Raw genomic sequence first — 26,082 nt, 5'->3', positions numbered from 1 at the left:
TTTTGTTAGTTCTGTGTGTATATTCCTACAGGTAATCATTTCCTGCTTTTGCAGATTGACTCTTTTTAGAAGCAGTTACGTCCTCTTCTTGCAGATTAACCCTGTAGAAGCAGCTATGTCCTCCACCTCCTTTACCTGGGCTGCATGATACACAGGGACCTTTTATCACATGGTTGTTGATAAATAAGATTTTGTATGAAGTCTCTATACCTGGACTAATGAAACTTATTCTAATAATCCTTTTCTGGAAGGTTGGGTCTCACCGGGTGAGGATGTCCAGAGGGTTTGAGGCCAACGCACCAGCATTTGACAGGTAGGTGCAATCATTTTGGGGTCTATTACCTTACTTCGGCCACTTTCTTTCATTGTATTGTTTTATATTTATTCTAAAGGATGTATGAACCTGGGCTACAAGCCACTGTCTGCATTATTTCATTCACCATTTTCAAGATCGGTTTGCTGTCAGTGAATGGTATTGTTTACATCCAGGAGCAGAAGAAAACAGACTGCTTCAGTTAATCTTCGCTGATAGATTTCCTACACTAATACATTGTTGGTCTGTGCTGTTTCTCAAAGCCACCGAATTTTGGCCCCCATGCAATATACCATACAGTTGCATGGACAATCCATTTTCTTGCAAAAAAGCTTCACCTAAATATAGATGTGCAAATGTATGTACACGTTTTATTTTTTGGCATTTGGAGGAAAGGATAAAATGCACATTGGAGGTGTAAAGCCAACTTCACGATTTTTATTTTTTAAATTTCCCCAGTATCTGCTATAACGAAGGAGTCCGAGATACACCCCCCCCCCATACACAATAGATGGTCGAGTGATGCCACCAAAATCTGTGTTCAGCAGGGTTTTCTCTGTATTGGGAAGCACTCCTCTAAGTTTGACATTGTCTTCATTTCAGGCATTTCCAGACACTGAAGAGACTTTATGGAAGACAAGTGGTTGTCAATCTTCTTGGGTCCAAGGAAGGAGAAGCAATGCTTAGCAAAGCCTTTCAGGTACGGGGCTAACACACCCGAGGTATATTCTTGCTGTTGAGCCTGGGTCATCTCTTTAACATTGTGAATGTGATTTTAATACTTGGCACACTTTCTGTCTTTTCCTCAGAGTCATTTGAAGGCATCAGAACATGTGTCTGATATCTTAATGGTGAATTTCGACTACCATCAGATGGTTAGAGGTGGCAAAGCTGAGAAACTCCTCAGTGTTCTGAAGCCCAAAGTACTCAGTTTCTTGGAGGACTGCGGGTTCTTTTCCATGGATAAAGATGGAGTTCACAGGTCTGTGTTTTTCTACTTGTAAATAAGATATTTTTAATGGCATGTTGCTAGGATCTTTGGGGGTCGAAGGCTGTGGACCCCCAGCGATTCTAGCAGCAAGAGCCTTAAGGTACCTTCACACTAAGCGACGCTGCAGCGATAGCGACAACGATGCCGATCGCTGCAGCGTCGCTGTGTGGTCGCTGGAGAGCTGTCACACAGACCGCTCTCCAGCGACCAACGATGCCGAGGTCCCCGGGTAACCAGGGTAAACATCGGGTTGCTAAGCGCAGGGCCGCGCTTAGTAACCCGATGTTTACCCTGGTTACCAGCGTAAAATGTAAAAAAAACAAACAGTACATACTCACCTTCGCGTCCGCTTCCCTGCACTGACTGAGCGCCGGCCCTAACAGCAGAGCGGTGACGTCACCGCTATGCTGTGCTTTCACTTTACGGCCGGCGCTCAGTCAGTGCAGGAAGCGGACGCCGGGGGACACGAAGGTGAGTATGCACTTTGTTTTTTTTACTTTTACGATGGTAACCAGGGTAAACATCGGGTTACTAAGCGCGGCCCTGCGCTTAGTAACCCGATATTTACCCTGGTTACCATTGTAAAACATCGCTGGTATCATTGCTTTTGCTGTCAAACACAACGATACACGCCGATCTGACGACCAAATAAAGTTCTGGACTTTCCTAAACGACCAGCGATATCACAGCAGGATCCTGATCGCTGCTGCCTGTCACACTCAACGATATCGCTAGCCAGGACGCTGCAACGTCACGGTTCGCTAGCGATATCGTTTAGTGTGACGGTACCTTTAGTCACTGGTGTGCTGCACCCCCACACTATATTTTTCCTTCACATGAACGAGTAATTGTCTCCAATCCTTGGCTCTCCAGCTATTGCAAAACTAAAACTCCTGACATGCCCTTACTGTCGCAAGCATGCTGAAAGTCATAGTTTTGCAACAGCTGGAGAGCCATAGGTTAAAGACTCTCCCTCTAGAGCAAGCGCCTCCCTGACATCATTTTTTTTTCTTGTATTTATGGCCATACTGGAGTTACACTTCCACAGGTTCTCCGGTGCTTCGTGTCTGCGGACTCCAGTATGATCCATTCCAATGACATCTGTGTTTCTGCTTTTTGTCATAGAGCACAGAGCGGCAGCATAAGGACCAACTGCTTGGACTGTCTGGACAGGACAAACAGCGTCCAGGCTTTCCTGGGACTTGAGGTGAGGAGAACGTCACACTTCACTTGGCTCAGGTTACTCCAGATGCTGAGGTGCGATTGCCTGAGGTGGGAGAAGACATAGTGATTGATCTGATAAGCAACATGATATAGCCAGCCAGGGTGGCATAATGTAAAGAGTGTGGGGAAGTAGTGTGTGAAGGGGGAGTGAGATGAAGTTCTGAGAAATAATGGTGCTTTTAAGAGCAAGAGTCACTTTATCAAATGTGAAGGGCCTGCCTAAATGGATGTGTATTTTGTTAATTCATCTGATTATCTGGGGTAGTGCATTCCAGAGAATTGGTGCAGCACAAGAATAATTGTGAGTAGCGGATACGGTGGTAGACAAATGAGGGAGGAGATGTAAGGCAGTGCAGAATGGTGCACAGTAAAGTTGGGTTTGTAGACAGAGCTGAGGGAAGAGATGTAAGACGGTGCAGCACTATGAAGAGCTTTGTGGGTGAGTCTGATAAATTTATATTGTATTCTGTATTGGATGGGTAACCAGTGAAATCGCTGAAGGGTGGAGGCATCGGTGTAGCAGCTGGACAGGGAAGAGTAAGGTAGTGCAGAATGGTGCAGAGTAAAGTTAAGTTGGTAGACAGAACTGAGGGAAGAGATGTAAGGCGGTGCAGCACTATGGAGAGCTTTGTGGGAGAGTCTGATAAATATATATTGTATTCTGTGTTGGATGGACAACCAGTGAAGTGGCTGAAGGGTGGAGGCATCGGTGTAGCAGCTGGACAGGGAAGAGTAAGGTTAGTAGACAGAGCTGAGGGAGGAGATGTAAGGCGGTGCAGCGCTATGGAGAGCTTTGTGGGTGAGTCTGATAAATATATATTGTATTCTGTATTGGATGGGAAACCAGTGCAAGGACTGGCAAAGAGAGGAGGCATTGGTATAGCAGCTGGAGAGAAATATGACCCTGGATGCCGCATTCAGAATAGATCTGACTAATTGACTCCCGCCCCTGTCACCGCACAGGCTGAGGTAGAGCAACTTCAGCAGCATTTCTACCTTTCCTCTCTCTCTATTTCCTGAAGTCCTTCTTTTTCATAACAGTAAAAGTTTTTGAATATATACTGAGAGCCTAAATGAAGCAAAAGGGGAGGAAGATGACATTTTCTCCAAATATATAAAACTTTTGACCTATTCGCGCATATCTCTGATTAATACAAAATTAAATCTAGTTGTCGCTGTGATTCAAGTCGGACCTACAGGAAAATCTCTGACTGTGACCTTACAACCAGTGTAATCTTTCCAGTCCTCGTCCTGCCCGACGGTCAGTCAGCGATCTGCAGGAATGTTTTCCAGGACATCAGCATTAAGTACAGTAACAAGACAGTGGGGCATTAAAAGGAATCCACTGAACATATATATAGTGTATAGTGTAGGAAAGACGCAACTGAATTAGACTTTGATTTAATAGAACTTGGATTAGAGGATGATTTACAGCCAGCGTCCGGTGTCTAACGCAGCTGCAGGTTGTAAAATATCGCTACTGTAAAGCCATTACCTTCAGTGTACGAAGCCAAAGCAACCATTAATCCCGATCTAATGATCATCATGAGATGGGCTCTTTTTTTATTTGTCCTGAATGGGTTCTGCGTCTTCCATGTGTCGTGTGTTATGGACCCGGCACCATCTCGTAGAGAGGAATATATATAGTATGATCTTAAATCGACACTGTAATTTCATCAAAAGTTGCATAAATCATTAGTACAAGCAAACATAAGATATGCTGAGCTATATCTTGTATTGGATAAATCAGCTTTTTTATCCACTTATGAGCCACTGCTTCCACTTTTGGTCCCGGGTTCCTGATCTATCAACTTTTTTTTTTTTTCTTTAAAACCATGTTGGTCAAAACAAGAGGACGCCAGCACTCTGGGGAATCGGGTTATAGATGATTATTGAAGTCCAGGGAGACAGTGAAGTCGTGTTTCAGCTTTCTAGTATGAAAATTGCTCTCTTCAGAGAGGAAGCGACAAGTGTTTTGGGATGTTGCCCCTCATCAGTGCAAAGTATGAGATCTGATTTGACTATTTGAGCAGCTCTCGACTGGGGTCTACGGGGTAACGTTTCTCCTTGTGGAGAGTGACAAGCCAAGGAAATTAAACATGCAAATTGTCTCTTCACTTAGCCACATCAAATCTCATACTTTACACTGATGAGGGGCAACACCCCAAAACACCATGTCTTAAAATTGAGATTCTGGTTTGGCTTTTATCCCAAGTCATATTGGAAGGCTCGTTAAAGAGTCGATATTGACTTTAAGGATCTCTGCTTCCGATAGGCGGTGCTAGAGTTTTAGTCCTCCTCTTCTCTGAAGAGGCAATTTGCATATTTAGTTTCCCAGAGGAGCATGCATGGCTTATACGTGTCCTAACTCTTGACATGCCAGGCTTGTCACTCTCCACAAGGAGAAATGTTACCCCTTAAAACATAATAGAAAGCTGGGATCTATCTTTTCCCTCGGAGCTGGATGCCACTTCCATGCAGATAATTATTGGAGAGGTGGCAGCATATGTATGTATATTTATGGTTTCTGTGACTCCCATAAAAGTGAATGGGGATACCTGTGCAAATTTTGCTGCCACTTTTTTCCTTTTTGTACATTTTTCCCTCGAGTGTAGCTGTCCGCAGGATGGAAGTTTTGAGGTGCAACGTGGTCACGAGCATGTCATGACTAGTCACTGACGCTTATTTGCGTGCTGCTCACTGACACTTAATGAAGCGGTTTTCCAAATTGCTGCAGGAAATTCTGTTTGGCAATGCGGATTTCCCCTTGCGAGCAGTGGGAGGCTCTTAAGTCAGTTTTTCTTGTGGATCTGGGTGCGGAATGCATGCTGAACTATTCATGAAAAATGAACTAATTGAATGTACCTTTTTCCTTAATGAATGCAACCCTTTACATTTTTGGAACCACTCCTCTGTCAAGTCTTTAATTTCCAAAACTGCTAAATGATTAATTAATTCTCCTTATTCTCAGATGCTGTTAAAACAGCTGGAAATCCTCGGCCTGGCAGAGAAGCCGCAGCTGGTGACCCGCTTCCAGGAAGTTTTCCGCTCCATGTGGTCCATAAACGGAGACTCCATCAGTAAAATCTACGCCGGCACTGGAGCTCTGGAGGGAAAAGCTAAGGTGAGGTACATAAGGAGGCGTTGGGGGAATCTGATAAATTGTCCCCGTTTTGCGTCTGCTAGGAGCCGCAAATGTTTAATTGGCTGCGATTCACGAGGGCAGGTGGCATGGTGCTGCAGGTCCAGATGGATTTGTAGAATGTAGCTGGCTTGTATTCCTGTGATGCTTGTGTTTGTTGTTTTGGAGATTCAAGCTGTAAAATACCCAATTGTCTATGGAATTCCGAAAGAGCCTCGTCGTCAGCGTAGTCGTGGTGTTCACGATCTTGCTCATGTTGCACATATTATGCTTTGCATGTGGCCAAATTGTACAGTTATGGCAACTGCACCTCTAGACAAAATCCGACCTTTCTATTTTCCACTGGCATCACCCAAAATGAGGGTCATTTGTTAGACAGCTCATGTTGGCGATGGGGTTGGGTTGGGACCTACTGCTGCGCGACCTTCCGAAAAAAAGTTAGATTATAGGTCACAAGTCACTTGCAACTTTGCTTCCACAAACTTATATCCAAGTTGTGTGTGTGTGTGTGTGTGTGTGTGTGTGTGTGTGTGTGTGTGTATATAGTTCTGCTACTTGCTGTTCCTCACAGACGAGGGTCCCCCACATGAGACCCCTCTTCAGTAGCTAATGAATAACAGCAAGCAGAGACCTTGAAAACCCTGAGGATTTAAAAAAACAAAAAAACTAAAAGAATTGGAAAACTGTATTTTCTATGTAAAAGATTTTCCATGATTTTGCTAAAACTTGTTCAGGTCTTGGTAATGGATATTATCACAGATAACAGAATGAAGAAGGAAATTAATAAATGACCAATAACTTTCTTTTTAACGTCAGAAACTTGTTAGATTTTAGTGATTGCTCTGTCGTGATATAATTTACCTAAATTGTGAGCAATATCCTCTGGATCTTCCGGTCTCCGGTATGTTTTATGCATGGTCTGTCCTTCGTATCGGACACATCGTTACTGGCCGTTCTCGGCTCAGGATGAGGCCATGAACTTTTCTCCATCAGTCACATCGGCCTCAAGAGACTGTTCTATTCTAGTCATCCGCGTCTGCACGTTTCTGGAGGGTTTCTTGCTCTTCTTGCTAGTTTTTACTTTAAAGAGGCTTCATCTAAATTTCTGCAGTCAGTTTTTATAACTGCAGATTTCCATACCCTGCCGGCCTGCAATGTGCACACTGTCAGGATTTCTATCTGTTTCCAGCTTGAACTGTCGTCTTGTGACTGCGAGTATGCGATGTGCCGACTAGTCTTTCATCCCCTTCTCTCAATATGGCATTGTTTAGTGTCATTTCTGTGAGAATAACAATATTACATTGAGAGAATCCGGAAAAGCTGCTAGACTCCACCTGTCCACAATGTGAAAATTGCTTACCTGCCGTGTCTTGACCATAGAGAGAAATCCTTAGTGTGTGCACGTCACCCACCATTAGCATTTGGCAATCTGCAGTCATTCTCCCAAAACTTAAATGAAGCCTGGAAAACCATTTAAGACTGACCAGCTTTCATGTGGTGTGTTTAGTTCACCTCTTCTAACCACTTAAAGGATCTCTCCACTTCTTGCTTTTGTAATCCCCACTTGTTGAATGTGTGCGCAGCGCATCCCGGAGGTTTGTGTTTGGGCAGGCTAGTTTGCCAAGAATGAGTGCTGTCTATCAAAATACAGGGAGGCAGCGGAGCAGGCTAATTGAAGGAGGGAAAACTGCACGGAGCTTGTGGCCATACCAAGTCCTACAATTACTACAAGCCCCCCGTGCGACAGTGTGCTTAATTTACTTTGTGTTGTGGGGGTGACGGACTCCCTACAGGCATTCAATTCTAGAGTACCTGTGAGGACGCAGCACTTTATCTTAATTATCCAGACGTCTATTTTTAGCAGGCCAGGAGGCATAGACTTCTGTCTTTACTTTGTCTTTTCTTGTAGGTTGAATTGATATTTGTAAATTGATGAATGGTTATTTACCTCTTATATGAACTCATACAGTTTATTGTACTGTTATCTTGGCAAAACCAGGGTGTAGGGTCTCTGAACAATATTTTCTGATATGTTGATTACACATTATACCAGGCCATGCAGTTTGTTGACTCGCAGACATTGAAGGTTAAACTATAAATAATAAAGCAATGCTGGTTAACCTAATCACCGCTTCCCCTTGAACTGTGGATTGTGGCTTGAAGGATAATAGTTGTGAACTATAAAAAGGGGATATGCCTCTGTAACAAGACACTCAAGAGATCCAGAGAATCAGAGAGTTTTTACAAATCCACAGCCAGGCTGAAAGAATACAAATCTGCTCTATTAACCATCACTGAACCCATGGATATGTTTGGGGTAGTCATCTGAGCTCCATAGATATGTTTGGGAAAGCCAGGATTAGGACCCACTAATCACCTGGCTCCATGGAGATTTTCGGAGAAGCCAGATTGTGACCCTCCGGTGACCTGGCCTTGTATTTCAATGGACGGTCAACTTCTTAAGCTTATCTATACCTTATCTCTATGATTGCCAAAAGTGGGGTTAGTTGGCCCTGGAAGCTCTGAAGTCACAGCTACTTTTATCCCGGCAAGTCAACTTAAGGCTCTGTAATTTTGCACCAGCTTAGGTATTTTGCTGGGACTGTTTTGTGTTATTTACTTGTTTTGTGGTTCAATAAAACATTGCCACACTATTTTACCCTCAGAATGTGTTATCTAAGTAGTATTATGCCCTTCTAAAAGGAGAGTGGGCGTTCAGTGGGATGAGCCCGGGTCCATGCGGTTTCAGGCTAGCGGACTAGAGCACTGACTGCCCCCCCCCCCACCATGTCTCCACCCCTAAAAATGTGGAGACACAGGGTGGTGGTGGGGTCAGTGGGTGCTCTAGTCCGCTGGCCTGAATATGCACGGACCAGGGCTCGCCCTTCCGGTAACGCGCCACGATAAGAGCAGCTGTGACTTCAGTGCTTCCTAGGCCAACTAACACCACCTGAGGCAAGCACAGAGAAAGGAGATATTGAGAAGCTTAGGAAATCAAGAAACTCCATGGCCCGGTATAATGTGTGAACATATCAGCAAATATCATTGTTCAGTGACCCTGCGTTCCTGTTTTGCAGAGATAACAGTACAATAAACTAGGAGAGCTGATATAAGAGGTAAATAACAACCATTTATCAATTCAACATACAAGAAGAGTCAACGTAAAGATAAGTCTATGCCTCCTGTATTACTGAAAATATACTTGCTTTGACCATTTACACACAATTGATATGCCAGGGTAGATGCCTGTAGCGCCGCTTATCTCACTTTCGAGGAATTTAAGGCTCCATTCACATTGAAACATAATTGTCAATGAGCATTCTTGAAGGATTATCGTGAGTTTTATTCTAATATTTCAGTGTAAACAGGCTGCCAATCACCCAATGAAAGAGCAAAAAACCCTCACTCATTGGTGAAATGATCTTCTGTGCAGCGCAGAAGATCGTCTCTCGGCAGCACATTGTCCTGTGTAAACTGTACTCGCGCTGCCGAAAATCTCGGCAGCCTATGTGCACTGAGTGATGTATTACAAATCGCTCCCTTCGATCTGCCAATCGGTAACTTTTTACTGCTCGGTGGCCGTTTAGTGCCGGCAGTCATTCAGTGAGATCCTAACTTTCCGTTGAGCTCTCCTGCACGTTCTAGTCTTCACTATTACCATATATTAACATTCTTTTTTTTTTTTTTTTTTTTATCCTTTCTGCCTATGCATCATGTCTATGACCATATTAACTCCTTGCATGCCACTGTAAAGATTTCTGTTTTTACATTTTTCTCTTCTCCTAAAGTCTTTGTTCCTAAAGTCTAACTTCTCGCCTGCTTTTCTCCTGCTCCCTCTTGGTTCTTCACCTTCTGATTCTGTCAATGAATGGTGAGTATTTCTTATAAGATAACACGGAGGTATTGGGTAGTGTGAAAAGCTAAGGTTGTGTCCCAAGGGAAATATATATAATTTATCCCTAGAAGAACTTGGGTCCCAAAGTCCCCTGTATGGATGAAGCAGTAGGGAGCATGTGCGACCACTGCTTATGTTACTGTCTGAGTTGTGGTCGCACATGCTCAATACGGCTCCTTTCCAATTTTTGAGGTAAGTGTAATTCTCTGCAGCCATACCACCAGCGATCTATCATCCCTTGGATGAGTATTATTTATGGGAGAACCCCTGTAACCTACCGATCACAGTTTCTGATTCTGATGAGGGTGTAATACTACTTGGGCGTGTACCCGCTCTGTTCCAGCTGATGTAGCTTGCATATTCGACTGCCGCATTATTTCCACATCTGATGCCGGCTGAACACTGGTATTCAGTAATAACCTATATCAGGTAGAGGATTCTTCCAGCTCTCAATATGGGAAAGACCTGTCAATCAGCTGGGGCGGCTATTGGAAAAATATATACCTGGCGGTTCCTTTTAATTAATAGTTGCTTGGCCTGATGACACTGGTGCACTTACTTTTTAGGTCATGTCAGAATGGCTGTATAATTCTCAAATTAAATGAGCAATTTATGAGTCTAGCTCGTGGAAGACTAGAAAACTTACATAATCTTTCAAAAGTTTAAGATTGTCAGGAAACTCCACACAGGAAATGAGGGACTTAACCTACTGTAAGCAGCGAAAATAGCATCCTGTCACTGATTATATCTCCCGTATATACCCTCTTGTAATGGCGAGGCTTTGACTATACCTAGAGTCACCATATACCATATGGCCTTTATTTTTCCACTATTTAATTAGATTTCAGTTTCACCATTAAATGTTATTTATCTGAGCGTTGGTGATATATAATCGGTGTATTCTGATCTCAAGTAATGTGTTGTGTAGTATCCAGTCTGTTATGTATTCATCACACTGGTAGTCTGTACAGAGGCTCATGTCCTCGGATGGTGCGAAGATTCTGTGCATGTGGATTTTTAGATAGAAATTAAGGTAATTCTGTCACACACGTAGGGATGTATCTTCCTGGATAGAAATGGATATTTCACGGTCAAGAAAATTCACTTTGAATCATATAAATAAGGCTGCTAGTGCCTCGGGGGGTGGGCCGGTTCCTGGCTAGTGCCTCGGGGGCTGGGCCAGTTCCTGGCTAGTGCCTCGGGGGCGTGCCGTTTCTCTGCAGTGAGTCTCTGCATGATTCCTCACGTAACGCCACAGCCGTGCAGTAGTAAAATCAGGAATAAATCAAGTCCATAGGGGTAGCTTTGAGGGAGGGACAATTTACAACTAGTTCCCTGATCTCCCCGGAATATTCCCAGCCTCGCCTTTTGTGACCAGGAGGGTCTGTATGAAGTTGTTTTCTACTACCCTACTCGGCAATATGATTAATGTGGTGACCCTAAAGTTCCTGGCAGGTTCCCTTAAGTGGTGAAAACCACAAGATGTCGGTTACCTTGCTCTGTGACTTTCTGGATTCCACTGATTCCTACCTTGAAGTTCCAAGATTCTTTTATAGATCACGTAGACCAAACCTTTTAAGCTTGGTTAGATGTGTACAAGGTTTAAAAAATAAAGAAAATGTCCTTTTTATGTATAGAAAATCCGTCGGCATTATTAACTTAGTACCTTTTGCAGGGTGGGAAGTTGAAGGACGGTGCGCGGTCGGTGACTAGGACGATACAGAACAATTTTTTTGATGGCTCGAAACAAGAAGCAATCGATGTATTACTGCTGGGAAACACCTTAAACAGTGACCTGGCTGATAAAGCGCGAGCTCTTCTGACCACCGGAAGTCTACATGGTAAGTTTTACTAATCCAAAGGCAAAACTCAGACCAGGAATGTTACACAGTAGGTGTTTGGGCAAAGCTGTGCATGGAAGGAAAGCGCTGATCACAGTGATTGCACGTCCTAATACTGACCATTATGATTATTATTATTATTTATTATAATAGTACCATTTATTCCATGGCGCTTTACATGTGAGGAGGGGTATACATAATAAAAACAAGTACAATAATCTTGAACAATACAAGTCACAACTGGTACAGGAGAAGAGAGGACCCTGTCCACGATGGCTCACAATCTACAAGGGATGGGTGAGGATACAGTAGGTGAGGGTAGAGCTGGTCGTGCAGCGGTTTGGTTGATCGGTGGTTACTGCAGGTTGTAGGCTTGTTGGAAGAGGTGGGTCTTCAGATTCTTTTTGAAGGTTTCGATGGTAGGTGAGAGTCTGATATGTTGTGGTAGAGAGTTCCAGACTATGGGGGAAGCACTGGAGAAATCTTGTATGCGGTTGTGGGAAGAGGAGATAAGAGGGGAGTAGAGAAGGAGATCTTGTGAGGATCGGAGGTTGCGTGCAGGAAAGTACCGGGAGACGAGGTCACAGATGTATGGAGGATTTGGATGGCCTTGTATGTCATGGTTAGGCTTTTGTACTGGAGTCTCCGGGTAATGGGGAGCCAGTGAAGGGATTGACAGAGAGGAGAGGCCGGGGAATATATTGGAGGGGTGCAAGAGTGTTAGAGGGAGGCCACAGAGCAGGAGGTTACAGTAGTCAGGGCGGGAGATGGTGAGGGCATGCCTTAGGGTTTTTGCAGATTCTTGGTTGAGTAATGTACGGATCCAGGAAATATTTTTGAGTTGGAGTCGGCAGGAAGTTGGAAAGGACTTGGATATGTGGTTTGAAGGAGAGATCAGTGTCAAGGATTACCCCGAGGCAGCGAGGTTGTGGGACTGGGGAGAGTGGGCAGCCATTATGTGGAACAGCCCTGGTCTGCAAGAGGGGGCTCCTCTCGTTATCCGCACTAATCTTCTTAACCTCTAAAGGACACAGCCAATTTTCATTTTTGCTCTCGCTTTCTATTCCCTTTTATTATAAGAACCCTATTTTGTTTTTTTTCCCATCGAATTCGCCATACAAGAGCTTGCTCTTTGCTGGATGAATTGTAGTTTTGAGTGACGCCTTTTCTTTACCGTGGAATGTATTAAACAAACAGGGAAAAATATTCCAAATGCTGACGGCACCCTAGAACTAATAATGGTGCTTTGCAAATACATAATAAGAATAAAATTTGAAAAAAATAACTCTACAATGTCAGCATTTTTCTTGGCATTGATTTTATGGTGAACATTTTGCGGTGTAAATGACCTGGCAGTATGATTCAACACGTCAGTGCGATTACAGCGATATCAAACTTATTATTATGTTATTTTTTTATGGTTAATATTTTATGTATTATTTTATTTACTTTTATTTAAGTGGTGAAAAGCAATTTGGCAATAGTAAAAAAAAAAAAAAAAAAAAAAAAAAAAAAAAAAAGTGTAAAAAAATAATTGTGGTTCTATTAAGAGTTTGAGACCTGTGACTTTTTTTTTTTTTTTTCCATAGATTGAGCTGTGCTAGTGTTTATTTTTTTTTTTATGTGAGCTGACATTTTTATGCATATTATTTTGAGGTACATATGACATTTTGATAACTTATTGCATTTTTGGCACAGTTGCAAGGACTAGAAAAGTAATTTTTTATTTTTATTTTTTTACATTATAGAGTTCACCATAAATGTTAAATGGTGTTATATTTTGATTCTGTAAAATAAAAAAACAGGCGATCCTTTTTATGTAGTATGAGTCTTGTCAAGACCCTAGAGGTGAAAAGTGACTTGTACACCGTAGTGGTTGTCTCTTTTCCTGCAGCACATGGGAGCCTCTAACCGAAGAGGTTCTGCAGCTTCAGTCGCAGACCTCCTGTGTCAAATTTCGCTTTTATTTAATCATGAAATTCTCATCTTTCTGAAACTTGTGGATGTTTTTGTCTTTTCCCCTCCATTTTCTGCTATTAACCCTGCTGTCTGTTCCTTCCTCCTGCTGCGCGCTCAGTTTCTGAGCTCATGTTACAATCAGGTACGGTTAGTTGTGTTTCCCCCAAATTTCAATTGTTAACAGATTTTATTGAGGCGTTACAAAATTTAGGGAATCCAACCGAAATCTTGGCTTCCACGACCATAGTGATCATTGGTGTGGTGTACATAGATGTCAATTTCTTCCCTTGTAAATTCATGTGCGGGGGTTGTAATACTTTTCAATTCTAGCGTCTGTAAATTCCCCCCCCCCCCAACTCTTTCTATTGAGGCTGACGACATTTTGCCATGTTTCTTGCAGCGACCCCGAGAGTATTACGGAGCATGTGCGAGAACTATTACAGGTACGCCAAGCCGCGAAAAATCCGGATCTGTGCAGGGACCTGGAATGTTAATGGCGGGAAGCAGTTCCGAAGCATCGCGTTTAAGAATCAGACGCTGACGGACTGGCTGCTCGATGCGCCGAAAATTGCGGGGATCCAGGAGTTCCAAGGTAACTGAGGTCTCTTACTGTGCAGGTGACGGCCACCTCAATTATCGCCCACGTGGCCCGACTCCTACAGCCACATGTGATGCATGCTCGGCAGTACAAGTAGGAGAAATCTGCTACCTTACCTGTCTGGAGCCGGCCTTCTTCCTTACAGGGGTAGTCCCATCTCCAAGATTCCTATTCCAATATGTAATATTGGCTCTATAATTTTCCTACATGGAATACATATTGGGTCTATGATTTACCTTCATGGAATACATGCTGGCTGTAGAATTTTCCTGCATGGAATACCTAGTGTCTCTTGTTTCCTGTATGGAATACATGTTTGCTTTCTGATTTTCCTTCATGGAATACATGTTGGCTTTCTGATTTTCCTTCATGGAATACATGTTGGCTTTCTGATTTTCCTTCATGGAATACATGTTGGCTTTCTGATTTTCCTTCATGGAATACATGTTGGCTTTCTGATTTTTTTTTTTTTCATGGAATACATGTTGGCTTTCTGATTTTCCTGCATGGAATACATGTTGGCGCTATAATTTTCCTGCATGGAATACATGTTGGATCTCTGATGCGTTTTAGAAGACTCTGGCAAGGCTCTTATAGAGTGGGATGTTGACTAACAGGGCGACTTCTTTCATTAGGTATCACTAGAGAGATGGCGCTTTGGAAAAGAGCCACTTTGCATACTTTTTTTCCAGGGAGCATTGTTGGTAGTCTCTACAAGGAAAGCCCCTAAATTTTCTTGAAATCCAAACTTCACAAGTGACTTAGTAATAGTAACGTAGGTCTGTCTGCATGTTCTGATTTATCACATGTCCTAAAATTGACACCAAAGAAAGCGATTTTTGAGTTATGTGACAAATATCCTTGTTTCTTACAACTTTTACTTTTGCATTTTATTCTGTCTTGGCTAAACTTACGCCTCATAATGCTACCAGCCAACCATTATGGTACGATTGTGCACACCTATGGTAGGCTTAGGCATGTCGAAATTGAGCATGCCCATTCATTTTTCATTGCAGAACAGTCAGGATGCTGCTGATCCCACTGATTGATTTAAGTGTGCCACTTTTTTTTAAGCCGGTATCGCCTTCATTCATTGGTCAGAGTATATGATCAGAGCGAACAATGACGTACAGTTTCTGGCAAAGTTAAAAAGCCGAGATATAATATACGGTCTGTATAGGCCTCCTAATGGCAGCGATTTTAATTTTCCTTCCTTGTTTAGATAGAAGAAGTAAGCCGACAGATATATTCGCCATCGGGTTTGAGGAGATGGTGGAATTGAATGCAGGAAACATTGTAAATGCCAGGTGAGGCCCAACCCTTGTATGTCCTACAGGAGCCTTATATAAAGTCTGGAATTCTGCAGAAGTGTGAAATTCCTTCCATCAGGCATGTTGTGAAAAGTCTGATAAACCACTTTTTTTTTAAATGTTATTATATAATCTGGAGTTATCTATAGGAGCCAATTATAGGAGGTGGCTCAAGATTGACACTGCCTATCTAAAGCATGGGTGATCTGTCTGTTTGCTGAGGGACCGACCCAACTTTGTGACCCTCCCCCCATACTCCAATCCTTAATCAACCCCCCCCCCGGACCAGCTATTGCCAACACTTACATTCCTTCAGGGCCAGTGGTGGCCAATCCTCCCCACCACCAAAGCCATGAATCGCCAACCCTCCCTCCCCTATACCCATGGGACCGGTGATCGAAAACCTCCCGTGGGGCCAGTGATTACCAACCCTTCCACTCCCCTGGGGCCAGTGATTACCAACCCTTCCACTCCCCTGGGGCCAGTGATTACAACCCTTCCACTCCCCTGGGGCCAGTGATTACCAACCCTTCCACTCCCCTGGGGCCAGTGATTACCAACCCTTCCACTCCCCTGGGGCCAGTGATTACCAACCCTTCCACTCCCCTGGGGCCAGTGATTACCAACCCTTCCACTCCCCTGGGGCCAGTGATTACCAACCCTTCCACTCCCCTGGGGCCAGTGATTACCAACCCTTCCACTCCCCTGGGGCCAGTGATTACCAACCCTTCCACTCCCCTGGGGCCAGTGATTACCAACCCTTCCACTCCCCTGGGGCCAGTGATTACCAACCCTTCCACTCCCCTGGGGCCAGTGATTACCAACCCTTCCACTCCCCTGGGGCCAGTGATTACCAACCCTTCCACTCCCCTGGGGCCAGTGATTACCAACCCTTCCACTCCCCTGGGGCCAGTGATTACCAACCCTTCCACTCCCCTGGGGCCAGTGATTACCAACCCTTCCACTCCCCTGGGGCCAGTGATTACCAACCCTTCCACTCCCCTGGGGCCAGTGATTACCAACCCTTCCACTCCCCTGGGGCCAGTGATTACCAACCCTTCCACTCCCCTGGGGCCAGTGATTACCAACCCTTCCACTCCCCTGGGGCCAGTGATTACCAACCCTTCCACTCCCCTGGGGCCAGTGATTACCAACCCTTCCACTCCCCTGGGGCCAGTGATTACCAACCCTTCCACTCCCCTGGGGCCAGTGATTACCAACCCTTCCACTCCCCTGGGGCCAGTGATTACCAACCCTTCCACTCCCCTGGGGCCAGTGATTACCAACCCTTCCACTCCCCTGGGGCCAGTGATTACCAACCCTTCCACTCCCCTGGGGCCAGTGATTACCAACCCTTCCACTCCCCTGGGGCCAGTGATTACCAACCCTTCCACTCCCCTGGGGCCAGCGATTACCAACCCTTCCACTCCCCTGGGGCCAGCGATTACCAACCCTTCCACTCCCCTGGGGCCAGCGATTACCAACCCTTCCACTCCCCTGGGGCCAGCGATTACCAACCCTTCCACTCCCCTGGGGCCAGCGATTACCAACCCTTCCACTCCCCTGGGGCCAGCGATTACCAACCCTTCCACTCCCCTGGGGCCAGCGATTACCAACCCTTCCACTCCCCTGGGGCCAGCGATTACCAACCCTTCCACTCCCCTGGGGCCAGCGATTACCAACCCTTCCACTCCCCTGGGGCCAGTGATTACCAACCCTTCCACTCCCCTGGGGCCAGTGATTACCAACCCTTCCACTCCCCTGGGGCCAGTGATTACCAACCCTTCCACTCCCGTGGGGCCAGTGATTACCAACTCTTCCACTCCCCTGGGGCCAGCGATTACCAACCCTTCCACTCCCCTGGAGCCAGCGATTACCAACCCTTCCACTCCCCTGGGGCCAGCGATTACCAACCCTTCCACTCCCCTGGGGCCAGCTTTACACTTACTATCTATCGGTCTCTACAGCACAACCAACCAGAAGCTTTGGGCAGCGGAGCTACAGAAGACCATCTCCAGAGATAATAAGTACGTTCTCCTGGCCTCGGAGCAGCTGGTCGGCGTCTGTCTCTTCGTATTCATTAGACCCCAGCATGCCCCTTTTATCAGGTCAGTCACCATTTTCGGCATCACCTGTCAGTAGTCGTAGCCTCTTCATTACGGAGTGTTATGCCTTTCTATACCAGGGATGTAGCTGTAGATACGGTGAAGACCGGCATGGGGGGAGCCACTGGAAACAAAGGTGCGGTGGCCATCAGGATGCTGTTCCACACCACCAGCCTCTGCTTCGTCTGTAGTCACTTTGCTGCTGGGCAGTCCCAAGTAAAAGAGAGGAATGAGGATTATCATGAAATCGCCCGCAAGCTTAGCTTCCCCATGGTAAGAGGGCAGCATGGTTGCCACCTTCTTCTGAAGTTCCCATCCACACTACAGAATATTTGGGGCTTGATCAGTTCTTTCTTGTGGTTTCTACCAGGGCAGAATGCTATTTTCTCATGACTACGTTTTCTGGTGTGGAGATTTTAACTATCGCATTGACATGGCTAACGAAGAAGTCAAAGATCTGATCAGGAATCAGAACTGGGATTCTCTCATAGTGGGAGATCAGCTGATAAACCAGAAGAATGGTGGACAGGTATGGCCATGCAGTAGGCTTAGAGGGGTAATGAAATGGTCTGTAACTTTTTTTTTTTTGCCTATTGTGCAATATTGTAAAGCGTGGTTGCATTGTCAGACATCAAGCGGAGATCTCGAAATCAGAAAAAAACAAATTAAAACACTTAAACCCGGGTTTATCTGGACGTTTTCCCCAGTTTTATGGTTTCTCAGTCTGTGTACAGGTGCTTTCATACGGATTAAATCCATTTTGCAGATTCTGAGAAATTCATCATTGAATTGGTCTGTAAAAGTTCTCTGAGGGGTGAGACCATGCACTCGCCTCCGGTCTCTGGCTTGTTTCGGTGACCTGCCTCTTCCCAATCGAGATCTTGCACAAGCGCAGTCAGCGCCTGGGCCGATGCATGCACAGTAAGGTTCTCATGGTGTCCGGCACTGGCTGCACTTGTTCAACCACCAAAGCATGGAGCAACAACACCACCAAAAAAACAAAGTTTTTTTGAATAAAATATTTATATTCTTAAATAGCAAAATGAGTAAAAAGAAAACAATAAATACATAATATATAAACAGAGTTATTTGAATATGGCCACAGATGCCAAGATGTACGGAAAAATTATACAGACACGACAAAACCATGGGAAAAAGGTAATGCCTAGTTATCAACAATATCCCCACTCTTAATATTACTTCTAACTAAAGTGCCAGTGCAGATTCTTTAAGAATATAGGGATGGCCAAATCCTCAGTGTCAGAGGTAAGTAGTACTAAAATGGCATAGCGATTTCTCCCAGTTCTCTGGTCAGTGACCTATCATAACGAACTTCCCACCAACAACACTACAGGGCCATAAGTATTCTATCTGGTTCTCACCCAGTGATGTCCATCTGTAGCGATGCGCCCCGACGCGCGTTTCGCAAATGGCTTCCTCTGGGGGCCGGAATAAGCAAGAAATAGGAAAGGCGGGCAGGAGATCTGCAAGTACAATGCCCTACCTGAAGCACTTGCAGACTATATCAAAGCTGGACTTCACAAACTACAGTACTGATTTATACAATCGAGGAATGGATTTAACCAGCCTCAAAACGCCTGTACGTACATGATATAACAATCTCATGGCAGGATCCCTTTTAAACTATATTTCCATAAGTCTTATTTTGTCGTCTGATCCTTCCCAGTATCCTTCCAGCTCAGCCCTGAGTATGTAGGACTCCTGACCTGTGGATTACTGACTGAGCGATGCCTACCGGCAGTATCTGTCGTCCATAGACTATGATGAGATCTGTAACGGAGGCCGACATTGAGTATCTAACGGATCAATAACCCAATGAATAGATAACAACAATCTCATGACATTTATTGGGTGCCATACACTGACAATGGGCAGGAGAATACGTACTTATACGTAGTATACTACCGTATACGGTAGTACGATGCCCCATACTTACCCTGGGTGCACCCACCGCCTTCTGTATACTGGTTTTCTCAAGTACCTTTCTTAAGATACTTTTCTTTTTTTCCTTAGAACATATTTTTGGGTAAGTCTGGACACATAACCTGTTTTCTTTCCCCTATCTAAGGTATTCCGGGGTTTCTTAGAAGGAAAAGTTAATTTTGCCCCCACCTATAAATATGACTTATTCTCTGACGATTATGACACAAGTGAAAAGTGTCGGACCCCAGCGTGGACAGATCGCATTCTCTGGAGGAGAAGAAAATGGCCGTTTGACAGATCAGGTATTATTAGTGCAATTCTTCTATATGAGCTGAAGGCTTCTGCGATCCATGGGAGCGGTGACACAAACCTTTGTCCTGTCACTATGACAAATCAGACCTTTAGTAAAGTGATGGTGACATTCAGTTTTCATAATTTACAGAATCCGTATGACTCTCACTTATAGTGCCTCTTCTTTAGACCCATTGGGGACATATAATGGGTTAAATTGTACCCGATAATCTCTGCTCCATTCACCTCCTGCCGACCTCAAGAACGAACGAGCACGGAGGGCGCAAGTCTCCTGTACTGGTGACTCTTGTTTTGTATTTTTCTTCTCATTTTCTTTTTTTCTCCTAAGCTGAAGATTTAGATCTTCTGAATTCAAGTTTACAAGAAGGAAGAAACATTCCTTATACCTGGAATCCAGGTTCGTTGCTGCACTATGGCCGGGCGGAGCTGAAAACCTCCGATCACAGGTAATCATCGGCGCGGATTATTTCTTCCCAATACCCGGTGTATGTGTATTATTGCCACTGACGCACTTTGTATCCTCGTTGTGAAGGCCGGTTGTTGCACTGATCGATATAGATATATTTGAGACTGAGGCCGAAGAGCGACAGAAGATCTATAAAGAAGTCATCGCCACCCAGGGGCCGCCGGATGGGACCATCATGGTCTCCATACAAAGCACAGCACCGCAGGAGAACTATTTTGATGACGGTCTAATTGATGAATTGCTGCAGCAGTTTGCAGGCTACGGGGAGGTCATACTGATAAGGTTAGACTTCTTGCTTTATACACCATTCAAGCCGCAAAAAAGGGGAAACCCTCAAGTAAAAGTTCAGCTTTTTGCTTTGATCGCCCACATTGGAAAAAATGTTATTGTCTCAGATTTCTAGAACTGAAAAGACCCACACTCGATGCGTGGAAGATTCCTATTCTCTAAGGCTACAATCCGGCAAATTTAAAAAAAAAAAAAAACGGAACTGGCAAATGACGCCGTCAGATCCGTTGTTTTTTTTTCACATAGACTTGTATCAGTGCCGGATTGCCTTCGGTTCTGTCCGGTTTTCTCAGAATCTGGCAAAATTGTGGATCCGGCGGCCGGACACAATGGTTTTTTTGCCCGGCGCAAAACCGGATCTCTCTCTCTTTGTCTCTCTCTGTCTCTCTTTGTCTTTCTCGGATCAAATTCAAATCTCTCTCTCTGTCTCTCTCTCGATCTCTCTCTGTCTTTCTCGATCTCTCTCTCTCTCTGTCTCTCTCTCAATCCTGCCTAATGGCAAAAAACGAATGTGTGCGGTACGAGATCAATGGAAACTTGTGCCGACTATGGAGTTTCAGTTTGAGGTCGAATTTCCCCTAAACCACTGAGACTAGATCATGACACAAAGATGACCTTATTTAGCTTTAGCCCATTAATGTGTTTGTGACTTTAGCATCTGGAAGCCCCCATACCTGCCAGGACATGGCCACATTATTTGCAGATGGTGCACGGTGGCCGATGATCTGGGTAGATATGACGTCATCTGTTCTGCTCAACCCCTGGTGGAGCATATATCGCCAACAAACTTGGTGCCTGTCTCCTACCGCTGTTCGCCTCATTCTCCACTTCACATAATGGCCAGTCGTTCCCCAATCCTCTGCCCTCTGTCAACATCAGTGCTGATGTCATCAACCCTGGTCCTATCAAATGATTAAAAAAAATGTAGTTAAAACATGAGTTTTAATGATTTTTGGGCCTTTGACATCCATCTGCAAAGAAAACCCAATGGAGGAGTGAGGATCACTCTGTACAGTGAGAGAAAGGCAGACACAAGCAGTTTGAGTTGATCTTAAAGCAACTTTTTTTCTTTTTACTTCAGTGCTGGATTCACAGCCACGCTGCTCAGTACTGCTGTAGAATGTCTTCTGTGCTGCTGCTTCTATCTCTGTGCTATATTAAGACAGGAGAGCAGGAATCCATCATGTCTGTGTATGAGAGATATCATAGCAACTCTTCTAAACCCTCTAGTTCAGAGTCTGGAAATTAGAGTGAGCGTCTGCAGAAAAATGCAAGATACGAGTCATATAATGGCCAGAAATTGTTATTCCTCATGTTCACACACTGGATAGAATATACTGAAAATAATATTATTATTTATAACTACTGTTTGGCCAGGATACGTGGGTTAACTATCTATTAATCGTTGCAGGTTTGTCGAGGATAAAATGTGGGTCACGTTCCTTGAGGGAAGTTCTGCTCTTGCTGCTCTAATCCTTAATGGTGTGGAGGTAAGTGCATGTTTTTATGTACTAAAAAGCCACATACAAATAATTTTTTAATTTATTTCAAGCAGCATGATTAAATTGCAAAGGCCTAACCCTCTCCATCACTATGCTATAATACTGGAACTCTCCTTTGTCACGTCGAAGCAGTGATTACTTTCCATAGCTGCGGGGAGAGTCGTCTCCTATGAGTAATAAATGCAAAATAAGAAATGAGCCTCTGGCAATTGTAATAAGCTCTGAACCAAATGCAGATTTCTTCTGATAACTCAGGTTCTTCTGTATGATTCCTTGCTGTACCTGCAGGTGTTGGGGAAGACTATGAATATTCAGCTGAAGAACCCGGACTGGATCGCTCAGGTGGAGGAGGAGATGAGTTTGGAGAGGATAACCGTAGCATTGCCTTGTTCTACAAGCTCCACGTTGCTGGGAGAAGATGTAGACGTTGCTGCCGACTTCGACATGGAAGGTGCTCGTCAAAGATCACTGCATCTTCAATTGTTATATTGTTGAGGGAGGATCTGGAGTGACCCTTCACGGTTGGCTCAGTGATTTTCAAATTGATCCACAGGGCGTTTCCGGCAACTGAGAATGACCAGACGGTGACATGTCTCTGTTTGGGGGGATCAACGTCAAATCTCTAATCCCGTTTATTGTGTCGCACTTTTCATAATCTTAGCAAGTTATACTTCAACCAATCAACATAGACACACTCACAGTTTTTAACCTATAAGAATGCAGGAACAGCCTGTACGTCAAGGTCTCGTAGAACAATACACCTTCAGTCTCATGCTCTTGTTCAAACTAGAACAATCAAAGTCTCATAACAACTATGAACTTTAGCCTAGTAACAGAATTTATCTCAAAACAGCAAAATGGAGTCGAAAAGCACAAAATGAAGCCCGCTTTAATTTTGATTTTAGTTTAACCCTTCACAATATACCTCACTAGATGGGGTCTGACATCCATAACGTTCTGCTGCTATCACTAGGGGGTGATTTAGACGAAATGTTGTGTGTAATGCGGCCGTGTCATCCTCTGGTGAAAAGTACAGGGTTCCGAGTGGGGGGATCCACATTCTTCTTAAAAGCCATGGAAAGGTTTGCACTGAAAGTTTTTATTGCTCTTTTTGCTTCCTAAATGCTAAATTGGGCAACTTATTGCTAAACAGTCTAAAAACATTCCGCCATACTGCTGTTGTAGAGTCTGTGTAACTCCTACACATCACTGGTTGTCCTGCTGAATCTGACCCAGATGTGACTAGCTATGTCAGCACTTTCTGCTCTGCCACCTTAATTTTTGAGTTTCAGAGATGGCAGCACTGAGGGGTATGTACAAAGCGAATCAGAAATTGGAGTGTAGGAAACATCAAAAGTCTTCAGGGAGGACGATAACACGAACAGTATTAAGTGAGGAACACACAAGGCAGTTTGCAGGAGCAGAAAAGTGTATGGAATAGGCTTTGTAAATACGTGCAGAAATAAGAACATGCACTGCAAACTGGGGAAGGGGAATCAAGCTGCTTTTTTATTGAAGTAAACCTGTATTTTCAGACGTCTGACCAGGTATCCATCCATCCCACAGGTGATGTGGATGACTATAGCGCAGAAGTAGAGGAATTCCTCCCTCAGCATTTACAGCCATCCTCATTCTCCACTATGGGGTCATCCCCGAGCTCTTCTCCTCGTTCAAGTCCGTGTCCTTCACCAACCATGCCAGAGGGACCCCCTCCTGCTCTGCCTGTACGTCCAAGTCGTGCTCCTGCAAAGACCCCGGGACCGCCAGTAACTTCATCTCAAGGTACCTACCCTCAATATCCACCACCAGTTGGCCGTTGTAAACCGTCATACAGTGTACCGCCACGCAGCGCAGGCTAATAAGTAGCACACCATACGGGTTACCCCAAGCTGTACTAGAACATCTAAAAACTTAAAGGGGTATCGCACTACATTTTTCATTATAAAAATGGTCCCTTAAGGTTATTTAAAACAAAAAGTAGCACTCTCCTTCTGGACCCTGCTTGTCTTCTGGCTTATACTTCTTGCTGAGACATCGCATGACCACTGAAGCCAAATAGGCCTCCCAGCAATATGTTACATAAAGCACTGAGTGGTGCAGAGTCTTAAAGTTCATGATCCAGGGATTCCAGAAAACCCTGTGTAAAGATGTTTCATCTGTGAAGGGGAACCTTGGGCAGTACTGGATTAGCACAAAATGTAAGCACCTGCGAGTTATTGGGTAGGAAGTCCTCCCCTGAACAGCCATCCACGATAAGTTCTTGTGCCCATGAGTAAATTATCGTCTACACCAGGGGGTCTCAAACTGCATTCCTTGAGGGCCTCAAACCATGCGTGTTTTCAGGATTTCCTTAGCATTGCACAAGGTGCCGGAATCATTCTGTGCAGGTGATTAAAGTATCACCTGTGCAATACAAGGAAATCCTGAAACCATGACCGGTTTGCGGCCCTCGGGGAATGCAGTTTGAGACCTCTGGTCTACACGTTGTTAGCATGGAGATCTGGAGCGGACTCCATCAAGTACTTGGCTCTCATGAGATCATGGATCATCTAGGGTTTCTACAAGTCACACTCAATTCCGCCCCATTTCGTATCGCTCACAAATTTGGGCAGCTGTCCCATAGGCCCAATGTTACAGGTTGAGTTCTCACTTGTCTCGGCCAATCCCCGCCATAGATGTAGGAGGACAAAACTAGATTGGGGACATGTTTCAGTGATGTCCTACACCACTTGGATTTGTTCATGTGCTGGGTACACAGGTGCAGGGCTTGTTACAGTAGCACTGCAGTCTTGCGTCTTGTTTTGATGCTAATCACTACAACACCCATCATGCTCTGCTCTTGAACAGCGTCTCCCTCTAGGGTAGCACATAATGCAGGTCACTCTTATGCTCCTATATTATAGGGTCTCCAGTGGACTTCCAGCCTGTAGTACTGAAAGAAGCTCCATCTCTGACGCTGGAACCTAAACGAGCACCCCCTCCAAGACCTGGTGCCCCACCGGCACGTCCAGCGCCCCCTCAGCGTCCTCCTCCTCCATCGGGTAAGCATTAGCTCTGCTAATAGAAGTAGATGTGAGCCGTGCAATGATGTCACTTCAGAATTGCTTATCCTATTACTTAGCAGTGAGAACGTGCTGTATACCCCTAAAATGTGGTTTTACCAAAAAATTCTATACTCTCCTTCCCTGGCACTTGTGACTCCCTTGACTGGTCCCTTCTTTATGCAATGATGCCTGTGGTCAAATGGGACAAGGCGCCATTGCTGGAGATTTCACTTTTGGTTTCTGAGTGAATTTTGGCACAAATAATACCACCTCAGGTGAAGTACTGTTTAGTTTTGGAGACCTGCGGAGTATGGAGTCTTACAGGCAAGGCTTCATGGGAGACAAGTATGCAAAGTGGCTCTGCCCCAAAATGGGAAAAAAAACAATCTCACAAGTACCACCCATGAGCGGCAACCCTTTCAGTCAACCCTTTCACGAGACTTGTAACAAGACTCCATGTTCAGCTGGTCTCTTTAAGGAGAATCCATATTTCCCCCTCTTTTCCTCAGTAGTTGTTGCACTTCACCAGCCAGAACGGTTTCAGGGTGTTTTCCCCTCATCAGCCTAGAATAGTGGAGAGTCTAGTGTAGAGTCTACACCGTCCTACGCCGATGAGTGGCAAACACCCTGAAACAGTCTGTAGATGAGTTTTTGGCATGGCATTTATCCCTGGTCACTTGTTCGCACATCCTGACAGATCTGTAGGTCACAGTCTGGATGCGCAGGTATCGGGCATCTTCATGATCGGAGTCCTCGCCATACCGGGCACATGCCAGCATCTGATGGTGACCGCAGCGACTGGAGCTAGCTCTGATCGCTGCTGTCCAACCATTTAAATGCCAGTCACTGCCTGTAGCTCTGGTGCATGGGAGAAAGAATCACATTATACTTTAGTATTGTAGTATATTCAGTATATAGTAAAAAACTATCAGAAAATTTCAGGTTCATGTGACCTAAAGCGACTAAAAATAATAAAGTTTAAATCCCCCTCGATCACCAGTTAAAAAATAAGTAAGGAAATAAAATATTTTATATCTGTGAAAGTCCAATATATCAAAATTATAAAATGTATTTAAAATCTGGATTGTAATTTTTGAGTTGCTGCACCTCTGACGGGGGGAGTGCAACAAAAAGTCATCTATCCGTTA

At 44.6% G+C, this 26,082-nt stretch overlaps 1 protein-coding gene across 8 annotated transcripts in view; it reads left to right on the top strand.

The window, feature by feature from the left end:
• Positions 1-26,082, top strand: part of SYNJ1 (synaptojanin 1) — a 74,471-nt gene that overhangs the window by 22,966 nt on the left and 25,423 nt on the right. For 5 of the 8 annotated variants that reach the window (XM_077293985.1, XM_077293984.1, XM_077293980.1 and 2 more), the window contains exons 7-25: positions 252-313; positions 917-1,013; positions 1,123-1,295; positions 2,430-2,511; positions 5,500-5,652; positions 11,241-11,406; positions 13,484-13,507; positions 13,766-13,957; positions 15,186-15,270; positions 17,241-17,381; positions 17,459-17,651; positions 17,749-17,907; positions 19,468-19,624; positions 19,963-20,080; positions 20,167-20,382; positions 21,800-21,878; positions 22,179-22,341; positions 23,457-23,672; positions 24,794-24,931. In XM_077293985.1, the coding sequence (XP_077150100.1) occupies positions 252-313; positions 917-1,013; positions 1,123-1,295; positions 2,430-2,511; positions 5,500-5,652; positions 11,241-11,406; positions 13,484-13,507; positions 13,766-13,957; positions 15,186-15,270; positions 17,241-17,381; positions 17,459-17,651; positions 17,749-17,907; positions 19,468-19,624; positions 19,963-20,080; positions 20,167-20,382; positions 21,800-21,878; positions 22,179-22,341; positions 23,457-23,672; positions 24,794-24,931 (2,614 nt within the window). The remainder of the gene's footprint in view (positions 1-251; positions 314-916; positions 1,014-1,122; positions 1,296-2,429; positions 2,512-5,499; positions 5,653-11,240; positions 11,407-13,483; positions 13,508-13,765; positions 13,958-15,185; positions 15,271-17,240; positions 17,382-17,458; positions 17,652-17,748; positions 17,908-19,467; positions 19,625-19,962; positions 20,081-20,166; positions 20,383-21,799; positions 21,879-22,178; positions 22,342-23,456; positions 23,673-24,793; positions 24,932-26,082) is intronic. The other 3 variants (XM_077293981.1, XM_077293988.1, XM_077293983.1) reach the window with 2 other exon arrangements.

This window comes from Ranitomeya variabilis, chromosome 3 (assembly GCF_051348905.1).
Source record: "Ranitomeya variabilis isolate aRanVar5 chromosome 3, aRanVar5.hap1, whole genome shotgun sequence".
In the NCBI taxonomy this organism is placed as follows: Eukaryota; Metazoa; Chordata; class Amphibia; order Anura; family Dendrobatidae; genus Ranitomeya; species Ranitomeya variabilis.
This window is presented reverse-complemented; position numbering and strand designations above follow the sequence as displayed.